The 22,146-nt window shown below is 40.6% G+C and overlaps 1 protein-coding gene across 1 annotated transcript in view; it reads left to right on the forward strand.

Moving 5' to 3' along the window:
- The window catches only part of RP1 (RP1 axonemal microtubule associated), a 224,265-nt gene extending 203,043 nt beyond the window's left edge, over window positions 1-21,222 (forward strand). The window contains exons 27-29 of the mRNA XM_056112482.1: window positions 6,588-6,666; window positions 16,847-16,928; window positions 21,144-21,222. Coding sequence (XP_055968457.1) covers window positions 6,588-6,666; window positions 16,847-16,928; window positions 21,144-21,222 — 240 coding nt within the window. The remainder of the gene's footprint in view (window positions 1-6,587; window positions 6,667-16,846; window positions 16,929-21,143) is intronic.
- Window positions 21,223-22,146: the final 924 nt, after the last annotated feature.

Consider the following 22,146-nt stretch of genomic DNA (forward strand, 5'->3'; position numbering starts at 1 on the left):
AAGATCTTTATTGATTCTTGTCACTAGCCCTCCTATATTTTAACTAAGAACAAAACCAAAGAGCAGGAAGTCCCCAGATGTGCACCTGATCCCAATTAGGATGTACAGGGAGAGGTGATTACTGCTTGGGGTGCGTCTTTTGATTCTGGAGTTGAGCAGAGGTGGGACTTTATCCAGGTAGACTGCAATCATAGACTCCAGGTTTTTAATTCTATAGAAAGTCAACAACAACAGCAAAGCCAGTCAAGATTCTACTTCTGACAATGAGAAATGTTTGGTAACATCTTTTACATTGGTTTTAAAGTTATTCTAGAGCTACCGAAGGAGGACCTACGGGTCCAAGATCCTGCAAAGAAGGAACCTGATAATTCTGCATTGCATACCACGTGTAGGTGAAGCAAAAAACCAAGCAGAAAGTGGCAGAAGAGAGATGGAGATGCTGTACAGAGATATAAGAACTCTCAGGAGGCTGGGGCTCAGTCTGAGAGACCCTCACAGCCCCTCTCCTGACTCCCCACCTTGAAGGTGTGAGCTTGGTGCATTTCCTCTCAAGCTGGAGCTTGGATGGGTCCTACAGGTCATTAACAGCCAGTCCATCCCGTGATGCTCAGGGAAGGAGGGTGGAATTGCCAGAACAGAGAATGGACGCTCTTCCTAGACTCACTGCTATAACGGTTTCTCTCGGATCCCAGACGACAGGCTGGACACTGATACCAACAGTGGCTCAACATGGTTGGAAAAGGGACCCCGTGTCCCAGAACAAGGGCAGAGCGGGTCCTTCCTGCCGTCAGGCTCACCTACTCCAAATCCGTTGTACAGTTGCTTCAGTGCTGGCCATTAAAAACCTCATCTGAAAAGTGACAAAACACTGTTGAAGAATATTAAAAGATGAAAATAATAGAGTTATCATGTTCCTAAATTGGAGGACTCAATATTATGAAGTTCTTACTTCTCTCCTATTTATCTTTAGTTTGATGTAATATCATCAATGTAGACCAATTCAATGCTTTACCAATCAAAATCTCAGAAATATTTTTAATGATCATTTTCCATTTTGATAATTTTTGTGAAAACATAGAGTCGAATTTCTCCCAAATAAGCTTGAATACTATTGGAAAAATAAACAAAGCTGGAGGGCTAAAATTACTAGATATCAAGACTTACTTCAAAGCTAAGGTAATTAAGATCAATAATTCATCGGAGGCAATACTAATAAATAAGAGAGAAAATAGAACAAAAAATATAAATCTTTATATTAGTTTCAAAACTGATATTTTAAAAATAATTTCTGAAAGGCAAATGAATATCAAATAGGAAAAATTAGAAATTGTAAACAAATTATCTAGAATATATAAGACAATCTTCATGAACGTGGGTTATATTAATATTTTTAAACACTTTTAGTCATGGTAAAACATTGAAACTGTGGAATTCACCCGCAGCCATTTTGAAGTACATAATTCAGTGGCATTGAATACATTCAGACGGCAAAGCATCCCCTCCATTAAACTCCAGAAATGTCTTCGTCTTGCATACCTGAAACCCTGTGTCAGTGAAATAATAATTCCCTTCCCTCGTCCTCTTTCCTTGGCCCAGCTCCTAGTAATCCTCATTCTTCTCTTTATTTTATGACTTAGACTCCCTGAAGAATCCTAAGTGTTGGCTTCTTGCTATTGGCTGATTTCACTTAGCAGGTTGTTTTCAGTATCCATTCATGTCCTGCCTGTCTGCAAATTTGCTTTTAAAAAAAGATTGAATAAAATGCCATTGTCTATATATCCCGTATTCTGTTTGTTGGCACATCTGTTCCTTGAAAAATTCGGCCCAGGTGGCTTTTGTCTTTTGGTTAATGATGCTGCTAGGAACAGGGGCATCCAAGTATAGATTTATATTTCAAAAACAAATACAACAAACAGACAGGAGATAATATAGTGGCTAGTGTGGCTCCCTAATCAGCAAGGGTGACTCTAGAACCCCCAACATAGATCACTGGTAGGTTCCCATCCCCCAACCTCCAAATACCACTTAGGAACCCACTCCCCTTCCCCCCAAAATAAAAAATATGAAATATAAGAAAAAATTATACATCATACAGTCTTTATCACAGCAGAGCCCAGCAAGCTACCTGTAGCGTATTCGATATGCCAAAAACAGTAACAGTAACGGGTCTCATTCCCCTGACCCTGAAAGAGCCTCCAATATGGCACCATTGTGAAGGAAGAGAAAGGAGAGGCTGCTAAAATCTCAGGGCTGGGACCAATGGAGATGTTACTGGTGCCCACTCAAGTAAATCAATGAACAATGCGGGATGATAGTGATACAATGATACCATCTTTATATTAAAAGCTCTGTTCCTTAATATAAAATGAGCAGTAAAAAGACGAGACACAAAACAGTGGGATAGAAAAGAAGGTCAAATATATGTGAGCCAAGAACTTGTTTCTAGTTTTCATATAGAGCACATGCAAATCAAAATAAAAAGACAGACAACACAATTTAAAATATAAGCATGGCATTTGACATGAGAACTAAACACTAGACATGGAAAATGGTTCTGACTTTGCCAGTAAGCAGGACAACACAATCGAAATCATAGTGAAATGTCACTGTGAGCAATTAAATAACTAAGCATATATAAAAAGGAATGATGACACAAGCACTGTGTAGCCTGTGGAGACCCTTGATCTTTTGTACCCGAGTAGAGTGTAGATAAGAAAATTGAGACTATCTACTAAAGCTGCATCATGTGGTAGAAACAACTGAGCACAAAGATACACACATAAAGAAAAAAGCACAAAAACATTATGAATTGTGTTATTTGCAATAACCCCATACCTGCAAAAGACTATTGTTTATCATTAGACTAAATAAATATTAAGGATTAATATTCAGAAATCAAAATCTGGACAAAATACTGTTAAAGACACATGATTGAATCTCACAAAGGTTGACAGAAATAAAAAACCAGACCGACAGAAAGAAAAATGAAACCAACATGGTTTTGTTTATAAGAGCAGGCCCAGAAAATACGAGTAAGAGTGATTAAATGTCAAGATAGCAAAATAGTTGTACCTTCAGGGGAGATAATGATTGGGATGGAGGCTCCTGGAGTCGTTATTCACATTACATGTGGGGACTGAGTTTGTGCATTTGGAACTTGCACAGCTTATCTTTAGTTAACAGCAGTTTATATCTATCTATCTATCTATCTATCTATCTCTAGAGGGGGTGCCAGTAACGTCTCCATTGGTCCCAGCCCTGAGATTTTAGCAGCCTCTCCTTACTCGTCTCTCCCAATGCTGCCATATTGGAGGCTTTTTCAGGGTCAGGGGAATGAGACCTGTTATTGTTACTGTTTTTGGCATATCGAATATGCCACGGGTAGCTTGCCAGGCTCGGCAGTGCATATGTATAATATATATTTAATATATATTTATAATGTATAAATATATATAGTTAGCTGGTTAGTCAGCTAGCATTTCAGTGATTTCTGCTCTAAGTCTTATTATTTCACTCCCTTTCCTTTCTTTTTGCTTTTACATCCCTATGTTGGTATTTTTCAATTTTGCTTTGATTTGTTGGTTTGAGACCACACCCAGTGGTGCTCAGGGCTTACTCCTGGCTCTGCACCCAGGAATCACTGGTGGCAGTGCTCCGGGGATCCTGGGAACAAACTCAGGTCAGCCTTACCCGCTGTACTATCACTCCTAAACTTTATGGTTTTAATATATAGATTATTCAGAAGCCATAACTACTAAGAAACAGATAGCAATGGCAATTTGCAGACAGCATGCATTCTGGTTGCGGACAGCCTGGGTTTGAGCCCTGGTTTGGTCACTCACCAGCTGATAAACTGTGGCTCGTAGATAATTTGATAATATGATAATAAAATATATGATATATAATTTGATAATGTGGATAATAAAATATATGATAATAAAAGATAATATGGTATTGAAAGTAAGAAAATGAATATTGCTAATTTCATGGATCCTTTTGAGTGTTAAATGTGTGAGTACAGGAAAAACAGAATACATTAAAGAATGGACTATACTAGCTTGTGTAAACACACAAAAAATAAAAGGCAGGTGGTCTATCTCTCCCGCCACCCGCGTTCGGTAGTCTCAGGCCGTTTCCCCACTCCAGGGAGGTGGATGGCGATGGTCAGGTGAGGGAAGGAAATGAGGGCCAGGCTGGTTGGTCTTAGCAGCAGTTTATTACATGGAAGAGATATATGTCATGGAGGCCTCAGGAATCCTCAAGCACGTGCACCTTTGTTCTCTTAGCTTCTGTCCTCAGCCCCATCTTCCCAGGTCCTCTGATGCACGTGTCCCCCAGAGAGCCCTGAAATCTCCCTTATATAGATCATAGTACCTCTAAAGGGCGCAATATAGTGATGTCATCAAAAGGAGTTACAGAAAGAACATAGAGGCAAACCATACATTGTTTCTTTACATCCCCAGGCCAGTAATCCTTTTACAAACTACAAACACTTGGATTAGCACAACAAAGACCAGTCTAATAGAGCTTGGAATCTACATCTCCAAAATCAGTCAGCTTAGAGCCAGGCATCTACATCCCAAAGACCAGGCTTGGCTTAGCACCTGGGATCTGCATACCTAAGGCCATCTAGCTCCTGTGAGATAAGAGAAACTGCCTCAATATACTGAAATCATTTACTGAAGGCAGTTTGAAGGGGAGAAAGTTCAGTCTCAACCAAGCTAGTCAGGACACAAAGGAAAACTGCTTCTAGGATGTGTTTCTCCTCTCCTTGTCCAACCAACATATAAGCATACATAATATTAATCATTTTGTATGGACACAGTAAGAAATACTTTGAGCTTATAGAATTGCTCTCCTAGGGCCATCTCGATCTCAGACTGCAGTGCTCAGGCCAGATATCTTTCCTGTTTCTAGCAGTGGGGTCCTAGTCTCATCGTTACTTTTAGATCATGACAGCATTTGCCTATGATCAAACTCTTCTTAACTTATAGTTAAGAATTGTGGCACCTTGGCCTGACCCATCTCGATGCCAGGGTAGCACATAACTTACCGGCTTGCCCTGGTTCCATCCAGTCCCACATCGGGACCCTGCCCTTGGGTGCTAAGAAGTGAGGGCAACTGGGATTTAAGTTGAGAAGGCAGATGCCCAGGAGTGAATAATATTCAGGGCTAATCAATTCCTAAGTTACAAAGCATATTAATTAATTGTCTTCCTGTATCTATACAAAAAGGACATTGCATTAAACTATTCAAAAGACATGAGGAGAGGAGAAAGGCAATATTAACTTACAGTACTAGTTTCAGTGTCTAAGAAGGATGAGACCTTACAAATTGGTTGGGAAAGAGAGCATAGATGTGATTACAGACAGACAAAGTAATGGGAGTGACTTGGGAGCACTGTGATAGATGCAACCTGATAAACCTAAGATCCGTGTACTCCAACACTAGCTAATACTATTACTAGTAGTTGTAGATTTAATGTGATTCACGATCATGATCACGACCATCCTGTTATTCATCGATTGCCTCGAGCAGGCCCCAGTAACGTCTCCTTTGTCCTAGACCTGAGATTTTTTAAAAAGTTCCATATTCAAGGCTCTTTCAGAGTTAGGAGAATGAGACCCTTCATTGTTACTGATATTTGGCATATTGGGTATGCCACGGGGAGTTTGCCAGACTCTACCGTGTGGGCAGGTTGCATTCGGTAGCTTGCCAGTTTGTCCAAAGTAGGAATGAGATGATAAGATATCACGCGGCCGCAAATGTGGCCACGCGCTTCCGGGAGCTGGGTTTTATAGTCTCTGATTCTTGGTCGTTGATGGGATTACATGGCGCCAGGGGGCCAGTTGGTGGGTGTGACCCCCACCTACTGGAATTTGGAGGATCTGAGTGGAGGATGCTCAGCCCCAATCCGAGTAGGCTTGGAGATCTCAGCCCCGGGACCCGCTTGCCTTTGCTCCTCTGCCAGTACCTTCAGGTGTGCGGAGAGTGGTCTCAGCATGGTGGTGGCTGGTTCTGGAGGTCTTCGGCTGCTGGAGCCCTTGTCGGGGCGGGGAGGAAAACTCAACCTGCTCCCCTCCAAGAGGCCCCCGGCGAGGACAGCCAGGTGCAGGGGCAGGAGACAATATTTAATGTGATTAAATATTAAAAATCTCGGAATGGAGAGATAATACAGAAGGTAAGGAGGTGGACTTGCATCTACTGACTGGGCTTCAATCCCTGGCATCACGTATGGTCTCATCGGAGCATACCATGAGTGATCCCTGAGCACAAAACCAGGAGTCATCCTTTAGCACTACTTGATGTGGCAGAGAAACAAACAAAAAATGGCTGTGAAGAGCAAGAATTTTATATTATGCATTGTGAGGGCTTTGTACAAAAATGTAGTAAGTGCTATGCTGTGCAATTATAAAATAACTTTTATGCTATTGAAAAACATCAGTTGGTGGTCTTTATAGTAGTAATAATATTAAGGTAATAATAATAGCAATAAAGTAATTTAGTAATATTATACTAATGTAGTAGTTTTTCTTCGAGAAACAAAATGTCATAATGGTCCTTCAATTTACTTATTCACTGTATAGGTTGATATATTTTCCATTGAGGCTGTAACTCTTGGAAAATTGAAGAAAGTTGTAATAAGCCATGATGGAACTGGTCCAGGTAAGATTTATCTTTTTGGTAGGAAGTTTGTTTTGCAAATTTACTAAAAATGTCATAAATATAGGTGAAATATAATGTAAATGCACAGGTCATGGGAAGCTAAGAAAAATTGAAAGAACTCAGCTGTATCAACAAAAAGTGACAAAGGTCCAGGAAGTTCCCCAGCTACATTAGAACTTTTCAATCTGTATGAAGATCTTAGAATGGTTAGTGAAAGTCCGAGGAATCAAGATATCAAGCCGAGATGGGTGGAAGAGAAACAAGTTTATATACAAGGTCCAGGAGTTCAACTCTTGGGTCTGAACAAAGGGTCCATTCTGCCGCTAGGTCTTTTAAGTGGAAGCAAGCCAGCCAGCAAGCAAGTGAGTATATACAGCAAAATTGTTCTTAAGTTGACCAGGTTATCAAGACAAAGGATTCTGAATAGAACTAACGGCTCTATGTTGCCTGTCTCAGCCTGGTTCTCTGGGCCTCTTTGTGCTTGCAATCCATCACCACCTTCTGTCACAGCCCTCAGTGCCCGTGAATTTCCACCAGTTTCCCTCACAAAACAACAATCACATCTATGTGTATTAATCTGACTGGGACATTTAAAAAGAGAATCAATAAGTCTGGAGAGATTGATGTAAAAACAAAAGAACTCAATCAAATAGAAATACAGGAGCTATGGCTTGGAAGCCGGCCTCACATGCTGGAGGAAAAGGCAGCTGGGATGGAGAAGGGACCACTAAGTCAATGATGCTTGGAGGGCTCGCTCGGGACTGGAGATGCATGCTGAGAGTAGACTATGGGTCGAACATGATGGCCACTTACTACCTGTATTGCAAACCATAACACCCAAACACAGAGAGAGGGAGTAAGAGAAAATGTGCCTGCCACAGGGGCAGGGGTGGGAAGGGTTAGGGGTGGCAGGAGGGTTATTGGGAACATTGGTGGTGGAGTGATGGGTACTCGATCATTGTATGGGTGAAACGTAATCGCGAAAGTTTGTAAGTCTATAACTGTCTCTCATGGTGATTCATTTAAAAAAAATTAAAATGAAATAGAAAAAAATTAAAAAGAAATAAAGGAGCTAAAGTCTCAACAGCAGAATGGATAAAACTGAAAATTGTGACACTGGCCTTGAAGATAGATAGCTCCAGAATTTATCACATACTGAGAAACAATTTGAATATCCACAAATTTACAAAAATAGAAATCATATCAAGTATCTTTTCAGATCACAATACTATGAAGGCATTATAACATTTGGAAATTAGGTCAAACAAGAAATCAAAGAAATGGGAATTCTTCCTAGCGGTTTCAATGAAGCCGATATTACCATAAATGCAAAAGCAGAAAAATATATTACCAAAAGGTAAAATTACAGAACAACATCTTTGATGAACATTTATACAAAGATCCTCAAAAAATCCCAGTGAAGTTGGTGGGCCCCCACAGGTGACCTATGTGAGATGGAGAGAGATGGCCACTTTCTCCTGATCTGCCTCTGACACCCAGGACTGACTAGGAAGGTGGGACTGAGAAAGTCTGCCATGAATCCCTGTGTGGCAGGGGCCAGAGCCCTGCCAGCCCCACTAGGTGACCATCAAGCCACACATGATGTCCACTTGACCTTCTCAGCACGCGACTTAATTTCCACCACCCGATTTCTCAGGGAGTCATGGACTCAGGCTGGCCAATGAATTGCTTTTTGCAGGAGAGTAAAGGCATTGCCCAGGCCTTACAAGTCTTTGTCCTTCTCACGGAAAATAATCTCAGGAATAGATGGGCAGCGAAATGAAGACAGATTTTATTTGGAGGTTATTGTGAAAAGGGAGGAGGAAGATAAAGGGAGAGAGAAAGAAGAATACACTCAAGAAGGAAAGTGTGAACTTTTCCAAAGACAGAAAGAGTCCAAATACACATCTCAAGGCGGGGGAGATGAAGGTGAGCTTGCCCAACCGTGTGCTTGGGCACCACAGGTTCTACATGTGCTGGGCCATGTGGGCACAAGCAGCACATGGGCTCTGACAGCATATATGTGCACTTCCTTTGTTCAAGAGTATTTTACAGCGTTTCTCCAACCTGCCCCATGTGAGGCTTTCTAGCTAGGTAGGAGTCCAGTTGCTAGGGTTTTGCCAAAGGGGTAGAGTTGGGAGTGGTTGATGATCTGTGAAATTCTTTTCCTTAGCCTTTGTTCCTGCTGAAGCTTTTCTCGGATTGAGGGGAGAAAGTGTCCAGGCTTCTCTGGTTATGTTGGTTGGCACCAGGTGAAATCTTAGGCTCCTGAGCTCACTGGGCTCTTTGTGGTCTTGTGGCTACTGGCATTATTACTTCCTAGGAATTCCACTGTCATGGGAATCCTTCCCTATCTACCAGCCTACACCACTAGTAAACTGAATCCACACACAAATCAATAAATTTAATACCCCATAAAGAGAAAAAGAAAGATAAAAACCATATAATCAACAGGGAAGTCACATTACAGTGACAGATCTATGGAAAACTTTAAACAGGATTTGATCCTTCATGATAAATTCCCTTCACAAAATAAGAATAGAAAAGATGTACCTCAAGACAGGTATAGCCATTTACAGCAAACCCACAGCCAACATCATCCTCACGGGTGAAACATTGAAAGCCTTCCCACTGAGAGCAGGCGTGAAGCAAGGATTTCCACATTCTCCAATCACATTCATATAGTTTGGAAAGTGAAAGTCCTCACCACAGCTATTAAGAAGTAAAAGAAATCAAAGGGATTTAAATTGGAAAAGAAGTTAAACTATCACTATCTGCAGAGGACAGGATATCATACATAGAAAACCCTAAACACTCCACTAGAAATGCATAGATACAATAATTCAATATAGAAAAGTGCAGTCTACAAAGTCAATACGCAAAAATCTGTTGCATTTATATATGGAAATAATGAACCAGAAGAGAAAAAATAGAAAAGATAACTTTATTAAAATTGTATCTAAACATCAAATACTAAAGGGTGTTGGGAAGATCTGCCCAGGACGGGAGATGCATGCTGAAAGTAGACTCTAGACCGAACACGATTGCCACCCAATACCTCTTCTGCCAAACCACAGCACCCAAAAGGAGAGAACAAAAGGGAGTGCCTTACCACAGAGGCAGGGTGGGATGGGGGATGGGGGTGGGTGGGAGGAATACTGGGATTGGTAGGGGTGGAGAATGAGCACTGGTGGTGGGATGGATACTCGATCATTGTATAATTGAAACCCAAGCACAAAATCTTGTAAGTCTACAACTGTATCTCATGGTATTTCACTAATAAAAAAAATCAACTTAACAATAGATGTGAAAGATTTAAACATTGAAAACGTTGATTCGCTATTGAAAGAAATAGGTGAGGACTTCAGGAAATTAAAAACAAAATGTGTCCATAGATTTAAAAAAAAGTAGCACTGTCAAAATGACCATCCTATCCAAAGCATTATAAAGAGGACATTCTATGAAACTTTTTATGGAATCGCAAAACCCCCTGAATAGCTTGAACTATTCTGAGGGGGAAAAATAGGACAGGAGAACTGTGTTTCCTGACTTTAAATTATATTATAGTAATCAAAGAAATTCTGTTTTCAGTGGGAATTGGTAAAAGGAGCCCTCCTTTACTGTTGGTGAAAATATTGTCTGGCTCAGTCTCAGTGGAAAGCTGTTTAGAGGAGTTTCCAAGGAAGTCATAGCAGACCTTCCAGATGACTCAGTGATTCCACTTCTTGGCATCTACCCCGCAAACACTAAAACATTATTTTAAAAAGATTCACATATACCTGCGTTCATTGCAATGTCCAGTACAGTAGCCCAAATATGAAAACAATCTGAGTGCCCAAGGACAGAGAAAAGAATATATGGTATACACATTGGGATGGGCTGTAGCGATAGCCCACTGGGTAGGGCATTTTCCTTGCATGCAGCTGACCCAGGTTCAATTCCTCTTCCCCTCTCTGAGAGCCCGGCAAGCTACCCGAGAGTATCCTGCCCACACGACAGAGCCTGGCAAGCTACCTGTGACTTATTTGATATGCCAAAAGCAGTAACAAGTCTCACAATGGAGATATTACTGGTGCCCACTTGAGCAAATCGATGAACAACGGGAGGACAGAGCTACACAGTAGCATATTATGCAGCACCAAGGAAAGATAAAATTGTGCCATTCGCTGAAATGTGGGTGGATCTGAAAGTTTACATGAAATAAGTCAGAGGCTTGTGACTGAAATCTCCAGGTTCCCATGGAATTTGGGGTGGGTGACCTCCTCCTATCTCCCTGTGCTTCCTGCAGCCTGGCAGCCATACTCAGGAACTGCCTCTGGCACCATATAAGTTCATGAATGGCCATGATCCAGCTCCCAAGTCGGGCTCTTGGAAGAGAGCAACACGGAATGATACACCATAGAGATGCCCCCACACCCTAACGTCACCATCTAGTTAAAAAATTTCTTTCAAAATTAACCTCTATTCCTGGAGCATGCAGCCTCATTTGCTCCACTGATGTACCAAGAGTGACACACCACCTTTGGTGAACTATAAAGTAGAAGGCAACCCATCTCAAAGATATATATATATATATATATATATATATATATATATATTATATAAAGTAAAAGTAAAGTAAAAGTAAAGGCCCTCCTGTTGATCATCCATTTGCTCGAGCGGGCCCAGTAATGTCTCCATTGGAGACTTTGTTGTTACTGTGTTTGGCATATCGAATAGGTCATGGGGAGCTTGCCAGGCCCTGCCGTGCGGGCGAGATACTCTCGGTAACTTGCCGGGCTCTCCGAGAGGGGCGGAGGAATCGAACTCAGGTAGGACATGTTGGCTGCGTGCAAGGCAAACGCCTTACTACTGTGCTATCGCTATATAAATAAATATATATATATATATATACACATACTAAGCACACAAGGCTCAACCTTTAACAACATATTAGTAGTAATCTCTTATACAAGGGCTTAATGGCTCTAGGGTGAAGTACAACAATCTTCACACACTTTTCTCTAAGGAAATTTTTTTGGATCAGTTTTAGTAAATTATTCATAACAAAAAATACAAAATAAGTTATTTAAGTCCTGATTTGGGAGCAGGTTTTGGAAGTCAGGGTGGAAATCTTTGAAATACGGTGGTGGATAGGTATAATGATGGCAGGTGTTGTAATATTGAATGTAACAAATTATTGTGAACAACTTAATAAAAATAAAATTCAACTTAAAACAAGAAAAAAAGAGAAATAAGTCAGAGGAAGAAGGACAAATACAGGAGATGTCCCTCATTGAGATATAGGGAGAATACAAAGGAAAAGAAATAAAAAAGACATGTTTTGGGATTGGGATTACAAAATAGTTTGCTGAGCACTGAGGGGATGAGTGGATGAAAGTGAAGACAGGACCAGAGATTGCTTGGAGACTACAGTGAAAGGTTGTGAGCACTTTGGAGGAGGTAGGTGTAATAATTTTATAACTCATATTGTACACTTTAACATTATTATAACCATCTTACCTAAGCTGCAGCAAACTTTAAAAAATAGAATTAAAATTAAAGTATAGATGCTTACTTGAACACAGTTGCATCTGTGAATGTCTAATTGCGAATGGAATTAATAGAAAGCTTCAGTAGAGTTCAGCATTTCCAGCAAAATTTGCAAATAGGATGTTTGGAAATTATTTTTAACCAAACCTTATACACCCATTTTCAGATGATTAAGTGGTTCATCTGGAATAAGCTACGATTTTCTTCTGAAGGGCATTCTGATTCATGTGGTCCCCTGACTGTTTAAAAATACTGCTTTCTGATGTAATGGCTCTTTGCTGTACTCCAAGCACATCAGCTAGAGGCTGTGCATTCACATGTTAACTAGACACGGGCCTCTCTCCTCAGGCAGGCCTAGTGGAGGAAGACAGTTAGAAAATATGCTTCTATCTCAGTTATATAGTCTGAAAATGAGTGTCCTTACACCTTATGCAAAAATGCCTGGTCCAGTTCAAAAGAGCACAATGTTCTTCCTCAAGAAAAGAGGAAAGGACCTACAGAAGAAGGTGTGGGGGTGGGGCGTAGTTGAGGGAGAGACTGAATGTTGGACCAGGTTATGTTAAAACACTTGAGAAGTGTGAGGTTATTCTCTAATTTATGTGGTGGTACAGCTCTTTGAAACTTAGTTAAAGAAAACAGAAAGCAAATAGTAAAATAGGATTTCACTCCATTTTACTAAGTTCTTTTCAATAATTTGCACGTTTTTACTGAAGAAAAACTAATTAATGTGAAAAACCAATGAGATGGGGGCTGTTATTTCCTCTCTTTATTTTTTCACATTTGTATCATATATAATTTGATAACCCAAGTTGAGCCTAGAACATCACTAAAACCAGTGATTCTTCAACCTCTGTGTGCTTTGTTTACATACTCACCCAAAGTAACACTCCTGAATATTTTATTTATCATTTATTTTAAAAATGCTCTTTCTCCTATAAGAGTCTTGCTAATTAATAGATATTCCTGAAAAGACACTTGATCATTTTAATGCTCTTTATTTGCATTCTCTGGTCAAACGTTCTCTGGTTTTTAGAAAGAGTTGGTATTCTTTTATTTGTTTTTTGATCATCAGTTGAATCTCCTGTCCTGTAGAAACACACATATTTGATTACACTGTATAGAATAAAGGCAAAGACAGCTAATCAAATGCTTTAAAAAGGGTTTTAAAAGGTACAATCTTATTTCACAGTCTGGCAATGATCCTAATGTCAACCTTTGGGGTGGCTTTGCCCCAACCAATACTCAGCAATCAATTTACCTTATTCATCTTATTACACAGCCTCTGAGATTGTGACCTCTCTGAGAACTCAGATCTGGTCATATCACATGGAAAGGGGATCAATCCTCAGCAACAATGTCTTTTAAGTCCATGAAGTGCAAACCACACTTAGGCCTCTGTTATTTGCTGAGAAATACGGTGATGCAGTTATCCACAGCTGCAAAGATTCCTGGGGGGTCTGATACCCTCCCTGGGTTGAAATGATTTATGGAGGAGAGAACAGTTAGCAGTTAGGTTTATAATATTTTTTTCCAGTTGGTAGTACCCGCTAACAAACTTAAGTTCTTAATTTGAATGTAGTTGGAGTTTTAACAGTGTGGTATTTATCCTAGTCACCAGCAAATTTTGTATCTTAAGAAGGCTTCTTCAAAAGAGAAGGAAAGGAATCAAGGGTGTAAGAAGAAGAGAAAGAGCCCATTGCCTCTTTTGCAAACCACAACACCCAGTAAGAGAGAGAGAACACAAGGGAATGCCCTGCCACAGAGGCAGGGTGGGATGGGGGATGGGGGTGGGAGGGATACTGGGATCCGTGGTGGTGGGAAATGGGCACTGTTGGAGGGATGGGTACTTGATCATTGTATAATTGAAACCCAAGCACAAAAATGTGTAAGTCTGCAACTGTACCTCATGATGTCTCACTATTAAAAATTTAAAAAAAAAAGAAGAGAAAGGGAAGTAATGGGCTAACAGGACTCTGGGCTTCAGCTAGATTGCTGATATGGGAGTGGGGAACAGCCGTAGACCCAAAGCACAGACTCAACAACACTGAAGACATGAGATGCAAGCTGTAATGTGCCTGTTGAGATGACAGGCAGGGGTAGGGCAGGGTGGGGCTGGAATACGGAAACACTGGTGGAGGAAAGTTGACATTAGTGGCGGTGGGCTTTATATTGAAACATTATATGCCTAAAACTCGACTGTTAATAACTTTGTAAATGACAGTTCTTTCATTACATTTAAAATTGTACAACCAACAAAAAAAGTTTTGAAAAAAGACCACGATAAAACAATTTTAAAATGGAAGGAAAGAGAACGCTTTCTCTATTCTGAGAGTCTTCTGATAGATGCCAAGAAGAGAGATGGGCATGCATGCATATGTATTCATGTATCTTTATGTATACTGGAATAGAAAATTATTTCTCTAAGTGTTAGACATTTACTCCATTTGTATGTGATTGTTATGGTTGACATGAGGATAGAATCAGCTGTCACCTTTTTCCGTGTGAATGACTAACTGTGCTACTAATGTCACTTACTCTTTTATTAAGAGCTTGCCCTCATCAGAATAAGACAGCCCTTGTTCTGAATAATTTACAAATACAAAAAATTTGATTTAGTTAAATAATACTATTTTAAATAAACAATGTGGTTAAGGTTGCTGCAATTTGTTAATTATAATGGAAAAAATGCAGACTTCACTGATAGCTCTTCAGCACATAAATGACTGCCACAGAGACACATCCTGATGAGGGAACAATGACTACTTTCTGGAATGTTTGCTGGGTAAGTGCCTCGCTGCCCATCTGTTATATAGTTTGTGCACAGACAGAAAACCCTGTCCTGATTCCCTGCCTCCTATTCATAAACCGATGGAACATCTTATGCAAATGTGTTACTCAAAGATAAAAGCGCATCAATAACAAATAAATACAAGATAATGCCAGGAGTGAAGTTCAAATCAAGTATCAATGGATTTATCGAAGAACTGTTTGACCATGGGACTGTTAATTCTTTGGGAGATGTCAAATAAGTATCCAAGACCCTTAGTGAAGAGGACTGAGTCCACAGAAGAGGTGGTGGTTTTGAGAAAAAGAAGGAACATCGCAGAGGCAGCGATGCTAGTAAACTCTTCCCATTAATGCAACTCCAGGAAATACTTTATGAGAGTGAAAGCACGGAAGATAAGATGCTGGAAACTCATCAGAACTTGGAGTTTGAGGATTTACTAAGACATAGAAAAAATGCTTGTTTTCATTATTTATTTATTTATTTATTTATTTTTTTATTTTGGGCTGGAGCGATAGCACAGCGGGCAGGGCGTTTGCCTTGCATGCGACCGACCCAGGTTCAATTCCTTCGTCCCTCTCAGAGAGCCTGGCAAGCTATCGAGAGTATCCTACCCGCACAGCAGAGCCTGACAAGTTCCCCGTGGCATATTCAATATGCCAAAAACAGTAACAAGTCTCACAGTGGAGACGTTACTGGTGCCACTTGAGCAAATCAATGAACAATGACAGGACGGTGCTACAGTGCTATTTATTTATTTAGTTTTTGGACCACACCTGGCTATGCTGAGGGCTGACTTCTGGCTCTTCGCTTACGAATCATGCTTGGCAGGGCTTGTAGGATCATATAGGTTGTCAGGGATCAAACCTGGGGCAGCTATTTGCAGTGCAAGTGCCTTACCCAATGAACCATCTCACTGGCCCCTAAGATGCTTGCTTTGAATTGCAAACTACAAACTGTAGGATAATCCTGGTTTGCCCTCTCTCTCCCTTGCCTCAGGGAGCTTAGCTTTATTGGGTTATACCATTCACAGTGCCCCCGAGGCACTCCCATTCCTCTGTGTTTGTCTTTAACCTCTTTTTCCTTAACTGTATTAACAAATGCAAAGGGTACGTTGACTTTTCAGTTTTCACCACTAAGGATGATGGGGTTCTTGATGGAGAGAGCTGAGTACACTGGTGAGGGGTGTGGCGTTCGAATTATGTACACAGGAAACCATCATTAACAGTACTGTAACTCACAGAACCTCAATCAATAAAAAACAACAGTTTTAAAAAAAAAAGAATGATGGGTTAACCCCCCACCCACAGCAGCACTGCTGTGTGTGCTCCTGGTGCTTCCAAGGACAGCCGTGCAAGAAACTAACTGTGCCCTTGGTCACGAACACCCACCCATCCGAGTAAGGCCAGGGCTGCGACCTTGGTCTTGAACCCCCCCACCCATCTAAACCATGCCACGTGTGGTCCTCTTCTTTTATTTTCTTTCTCGAAAGAATTACAATTAACTGTGTTATCTTTACAGTGTGATCTCAGTGTATCAATCCTCTATAACAGTGCACTGAAACGCATTCGTATGAATTTATCATTGACCTATAAGTGATTATCAAATCATGAAACAAGGCTTGTGTCCTCGATAGGGAATCTTCTTTATTCCTCTGCTTCTACAACTCTGAGTGATTAGGTCAGCCCTCTCCTTCGCTTTCATCTTTCCATTGGTGTAAATTGGTTGCGCATATCTTTGTACCCAAATGGCCTGACAAGTATGCTTTTATAAAGAACGGTTGACAAGTCTCTGAATAAAATCACAATATTCGTCTATTTTATGCTAAAGAGTCTAAGTGTTCTCCTTTGTCCATTGACACAGGTAATGGATGGTTTCTTGAGAGCGCCATTGTTCAGTCTGAAGAGGAAGATGACAGTCAGCTTGTGCTGTTTCACTGCCACAGGTGTGCTGCTCCTTCAGGCCTCATGAGGCAAAATCATGGTCCCTGTGTCCTCTTCTTTTCAGCTAGGTCATAAGCCTGTCTTGTGCTTTCAGGCCAAAACATTTCCTTCTTTAACATCAGAGCAGATCTCCCTCTCCCAGAGATTTTGTTTCAACCCTAAAATCTCCTTTATTTGTAATGCTTCATACTTTTTCCCTTCCAGGAGAAGCATGGTGACATGGAAAGAAAACTAGGCTAAGATTTAGGTCAGGGATTCTTGAAACTACCTGTTAGCTTGAGGGGAAATATTTTTTTTCCAATGTCTCTGTGGTTCAATTTCCTCATATGTTAAGCAGGAAAAAATAAAACCTGTTTCTTAGAATTGATTTGAATTAAGTGATTAAGTGATAAAATCAGATGCAGTTACGTGTGTGAACTGTGATTGCTAAAGGAATTGTAAAGACAGTGTAGATACAATCTGAAGAGGATATCTGTGCCACAGAGGCAATTCCTCATTCATTAGACATTCATGAGTGAATTTTAAAATTCTGTTGTCAAAATTTATGATGAAAGTGATTAAATCACACCTCCAGACTTTATACAGATTTTATCTATAAAATAGCAACTAAACCTTGGTCAAAAGATATTGTAAGTAAAAAATATAAAATTAAATTACAATAGCACAGCAGTAAGGCATTTGCCTTGCCCACAGTTGGCCCTGCCCAGCCAAGCCGGGTTCGATTCCTCCGCCCGTCTCGGAGAGCCCGGCAAGCTACCGAGAGTATCTCGCCCACATGGCAAAGCCTGGCAAGCTCCCCGTGACGTATTCGATATGTCAAAAACAGTAACAACAAGTCTCACAATGGAGACGTTACTGGTCCTGCTCGAGCAAATCGTTGAACAACGGGAGTACAGTGACAGTAACATAAATAAATCTGAGATTTTTTTTTTTTTAGTTATTGTACAATTAGCAATTTGCCACCTTCCATGTCAAGAAAGAGCTCAAACAAATAAAGTCACTGGTAAGGCAAGACAGTTTATTCTGCAAGGTTTTAGCAAGTAATCCATGAGACCAACCATTAGGGGCCTAAGAGTCACGATAGAGACCTTTGTGTGAGTTCAGGTGCTGAGGGTAGCTGTGTTCAACAGACTCTTTGAATCATGCGCTGTGTTATTCACTTACCTGCTGATTTATGAGGAAGCATTGTGTAGTCACACTATGTCCACACTATGCCAAGTCCTGGATATGTAGATATAAGAGACAGAGCACTCCGCGTATGTGCTCGCTCAAGAAACTCCCACTTGGTAGTACGCTAGGGAGAGAGAAAGTGGCACTAATTGAGATGGAGTGTGGCCTGAGTTGAGTGGGTGTTCTAGCATCACAGTCTTCTAAAGAAGTCACTCTCACAGTGTACAGAAACAGAGTGGGGTGAATTTTACCTTAATTCAATAGTAGTTTAATCCTAGAAAGCATCCATTCTTTTTTTTTTTTTTGCATCCATTCTTTTGAAACTTTCTAAGGAGCTGTATTTGGTTCATAGAACAGAAAAAAATTGAAGCACACTATTTTTGATTCATTGCTTGTTTTCTTACTCTATTGTTTTATTACTTATTTATTTACACACATAATATATACAATACATACAATATTATATATTATTTGTTTATTACTTACAGTATTTAGAATTCCTGTGGATCATCATTATTGCCATTTTGTGACTTTCAAACTCTGAGAAGAGATCTGATGTATTTAATTTTGTAAGAAATCCTTTCATGCATTCATGGGGGGAATGAATACAGCAGAGATTGAAGGTGTTCAGAACTGGAGTTCAGTTTCAACCCTTTCACTGCGGAGTGTTAGGAGTCTTCATTTATTCTTATAACAAATGGCAAGAATGGCATCTCTTTCATAGGGCTGTTTGAGTATGTTGACAATAGACAAAATGTACCTAAAAAAAGATCTTGAAGTTATTGGAGACTTGATGATGATACATGTTGTGGAAGACAAGCAGTTTTCAATCAAAGAAATCTTTATACCTCCTGCTGGTGAGAGAACCAAGGGACTCTCTAGACCCTCTCTTCGGAGACACTAATCTTTCATGGCACACAACCCTCATGATGTCCGTGTCACAGGTAATTTCAACATATGGATTCGACAGGGAGGCACACGTTCCATCACTACAGAACTATACATCACAGGCTTTGTTGAGATTGATTTCATGCATGTAAATAATGAAAACCCACCCAAGGTCATTCTGAAGATCCAGTTGTATCTATTCAACAATTAATAAATCAGATAGATTGCCTATCAAGGTCCAAAGTACTTCAAAAAGCTGTTTGAAATGAAATACTTTTACAGCCAAAGAGCATGAGATGAAGAGGGAATAGTTTTAGGTTTAGGGAACCTACCTACGGTGAGTGGGAAGAGGTCAGTGACAAAATCATTTCCTTTGATAAATGGAAACAATTTTCCTAGGACAGGCCAGAAAATTCCATGTCTTTGAGGGGGAGATTGAAGCTGTACTTATCAACAGGGGCTTGAACCCTGCTTAGATTCGGCAGAAAATCTTGGAGTGACAAATGCCCCCATTTGGCCCTTGACTCTGTCTTTTTAACATATGTAGATAAAGATCATCTTTTGAATTTGCTGAAATGAATAATATTAAAATGAATGTTATGGGCCAGAGTGATGATACAGTGGGTAGGGCACTAGCCTTGCCTATGACCCATCTGGGTTCAAGCCCTGAAATCCCATATGGTTCCCAGAGCCTTCCAGGAGTGATCCCTGAACACAGAGATAGGTGTAAACCCTGAGCACCATCTGGTATGGCCAAAAAAAATTAGATTAAAAAATTTATGTCATCTTTTTCTTTTTGTTTGTATATGGTAAGTGTCATAGTTCTCTTAAAAAGTGCTCCTCTAGGTGACGAAGAGAGCACAGCAGGGAAGGCTTTTGCCTTGCACACAGTTGGCCCCAGTGTGATCTCTGGTACCTGCTATGGTTCCCTGAACACTCTCTGGAGTCATCCTTGAGCTCAGAGCCAGGAGTAAGCTCTTAGCACTGCTGGGTTTGCCCCTCTCCAAAATATAAAACGAAACAAAACCCAAAATCCTCCAAATCCCCAAATAAGTGATTTTCTAGAACCTGAAGTTTTACCTCTTCACTTAATCACTTAACTTCCCGTTAGTCATCGATTTGCTCGAGCAGGCACCAGTAACGTCTCCATTCGTCCCTGTCGCGTGCCAGTGTAGCCCAATGGCATCTGTTCGCTCTGGGAACATGAAGAGCCTCAAACCGATCGTTCATGATCTTGACGAAGAAGTCTGACCATCTGGTAGGTGGGCGGCCACGCGGTCTTTTGACATCCCATGGAATCCAGTCGGTAACAGCTCTAGTCCAGCGGTCGTCTTTAAATCTCATTACGTGACCAGCCCATCTGATTTTTGACATCTTGGCAAACGAGACAGCATCCCTGATTCTTGATCGTCGATGGATGTCGGAACTCTGGATTCTTTCTCTCATTTGAGTGAAACTTTATATTCCAAGCATAGCTCTTTCAATTCCTCTTTGGGAGATCCGAATAGCATTCTCATCCTGTTTGCATAGGGCCCAGGTCTCTGAGGCATATGTTAATGCAGGAAGAACAGTGGAATCAAAGAGACGTGCCCAGAGCTGGACTTTCTTCGTCCTCTTAGCTATTTCTTCGACGTTCTTGAAGGCGTTCCAAGCTGCTCTCTTTCTCCTGCGCAGCTCGGGTGCCAGGTTATTTGTCATGTTGACTTCTCGACCTAGGTACACATAGCTGTTGCATTTGGAGATGGTCATTCCGTTGAGAGCGAATGGGGCATCAGGAACGAGGCTGTTTCTCATAAACATTGTCTAAGAAAAGAAAAGAAACAAACAAAAAACCCTGCAAATAAGGAAATTCCAAATAAAGAATATTTGCTGATTTAAACTACACTAGAATACTTCTAATGTTACTATAGAATATTTGCATCTATATGAACTTGAAACTTGACAGTTAATCAAATGTGTTTTGGTGTTGCACTCCTAAAGATAATTCAGTATGGATTAAAATCTAGAAGCTAGAATACTTTTAAACAAAGAGAAACCCAATTTTTGTGTTTTCCCCTGAAGGCCTATTCACATGCTTTCTCCGTGCTATTTCCTGCTATATGTAATACGTCTTCTTTAAATACTCTCACCTATTGTTACGTTCCCTCTTTCCATGACAGGTGGCTGGATGAGTACCAAGATGACGGCAAGACTGAGAGGGTACTACTCCCAGAAAGTAGTTCCAGCATCAGCCCTTGAGGAGGGTCTAGCTCTGTGTCCTCCTGAAGGGACCAACTTGTCACTGCGCTGTGACTGCAAACGTTTTCACTGTGGCAGTGTTTGTGTTCTCCCTGTATTGGAGCAAACCTGGAAGAATCAGGCGGTGTTGGATGAATATGTCGCTTTAAGAACTTCAAAGGTTGAAACATCAGCCAGCAGTTATCCAAGACCAGGTTACAGTATCTGCACAGATTGTTCCTTCTTTCTCTTCTCATTTATTCTTTCAGAGAATCTAATACCTGCTAAGTGTACTGAAATGAAGTAATTAATGTGGGATATCTTAGGGTTTAATAAAGGTGACACATTACTATTCAAAATATACTAATTTTAAAATGGGACTATTCCTTGATAATGGTATGCTTCTCAGCATTAGGTTGTAATATGAAGAAGGGAATATCAGAAGGAAATTTTTCTTTTCATTAAATTTGTGTTCCCAGGAACTTCACTGTGTCTTTTGTAAGATGTTGACTGAGGTCATAGGCGACAACAGCACAGAGTTGTACAGGGAATATATGCAGTGATGATATCCTTCAGCTACTACTTCTTCCTGTTATCTTCCCATGCTTCGCATCCAAGTGTCCCTCCAGCAGTTTCTCCCAGTGCTTTCGACTGGCACTGGAGATAACTTCATTTGTCTGAGAAGGAGAAGCTCTCACATGCCAAGTACAGCAAAGAGACCTCTTCTTGAGTCTCATTTATACCAAAGTAAGATGAACACTTCCATCCTCCAAATCCCGCAGAAGAGCAACTAAGGCTTGAAGGGCTTGTGTGAAGTCTTGGAATGAAATTCCAAGGACAGGAGCATAGGAGCCCAATGAACTCATTCTCCAAATATACCAACAACTTGTTGTCTCATGATTGTTTCCACTTAATTTGAGATGTTTCCATGAAATTATTTAGCAG

This window comes from Sorex fumeus, unplaced genomic scaffold (assembly GCF_029834395.1).
Source record: "Sorex fumeus unplaced genomic scaffold, SorFum_2.1 ptg000002l, whole genome shotgun sequence".
Classification (NCBI taxonomy): domain Eukaryota; kingdom Metazoa; phylum Chordata; class Mammalia; order Eulipotyphla; family Soricidae; genus Sorex; species Sorex fumeus.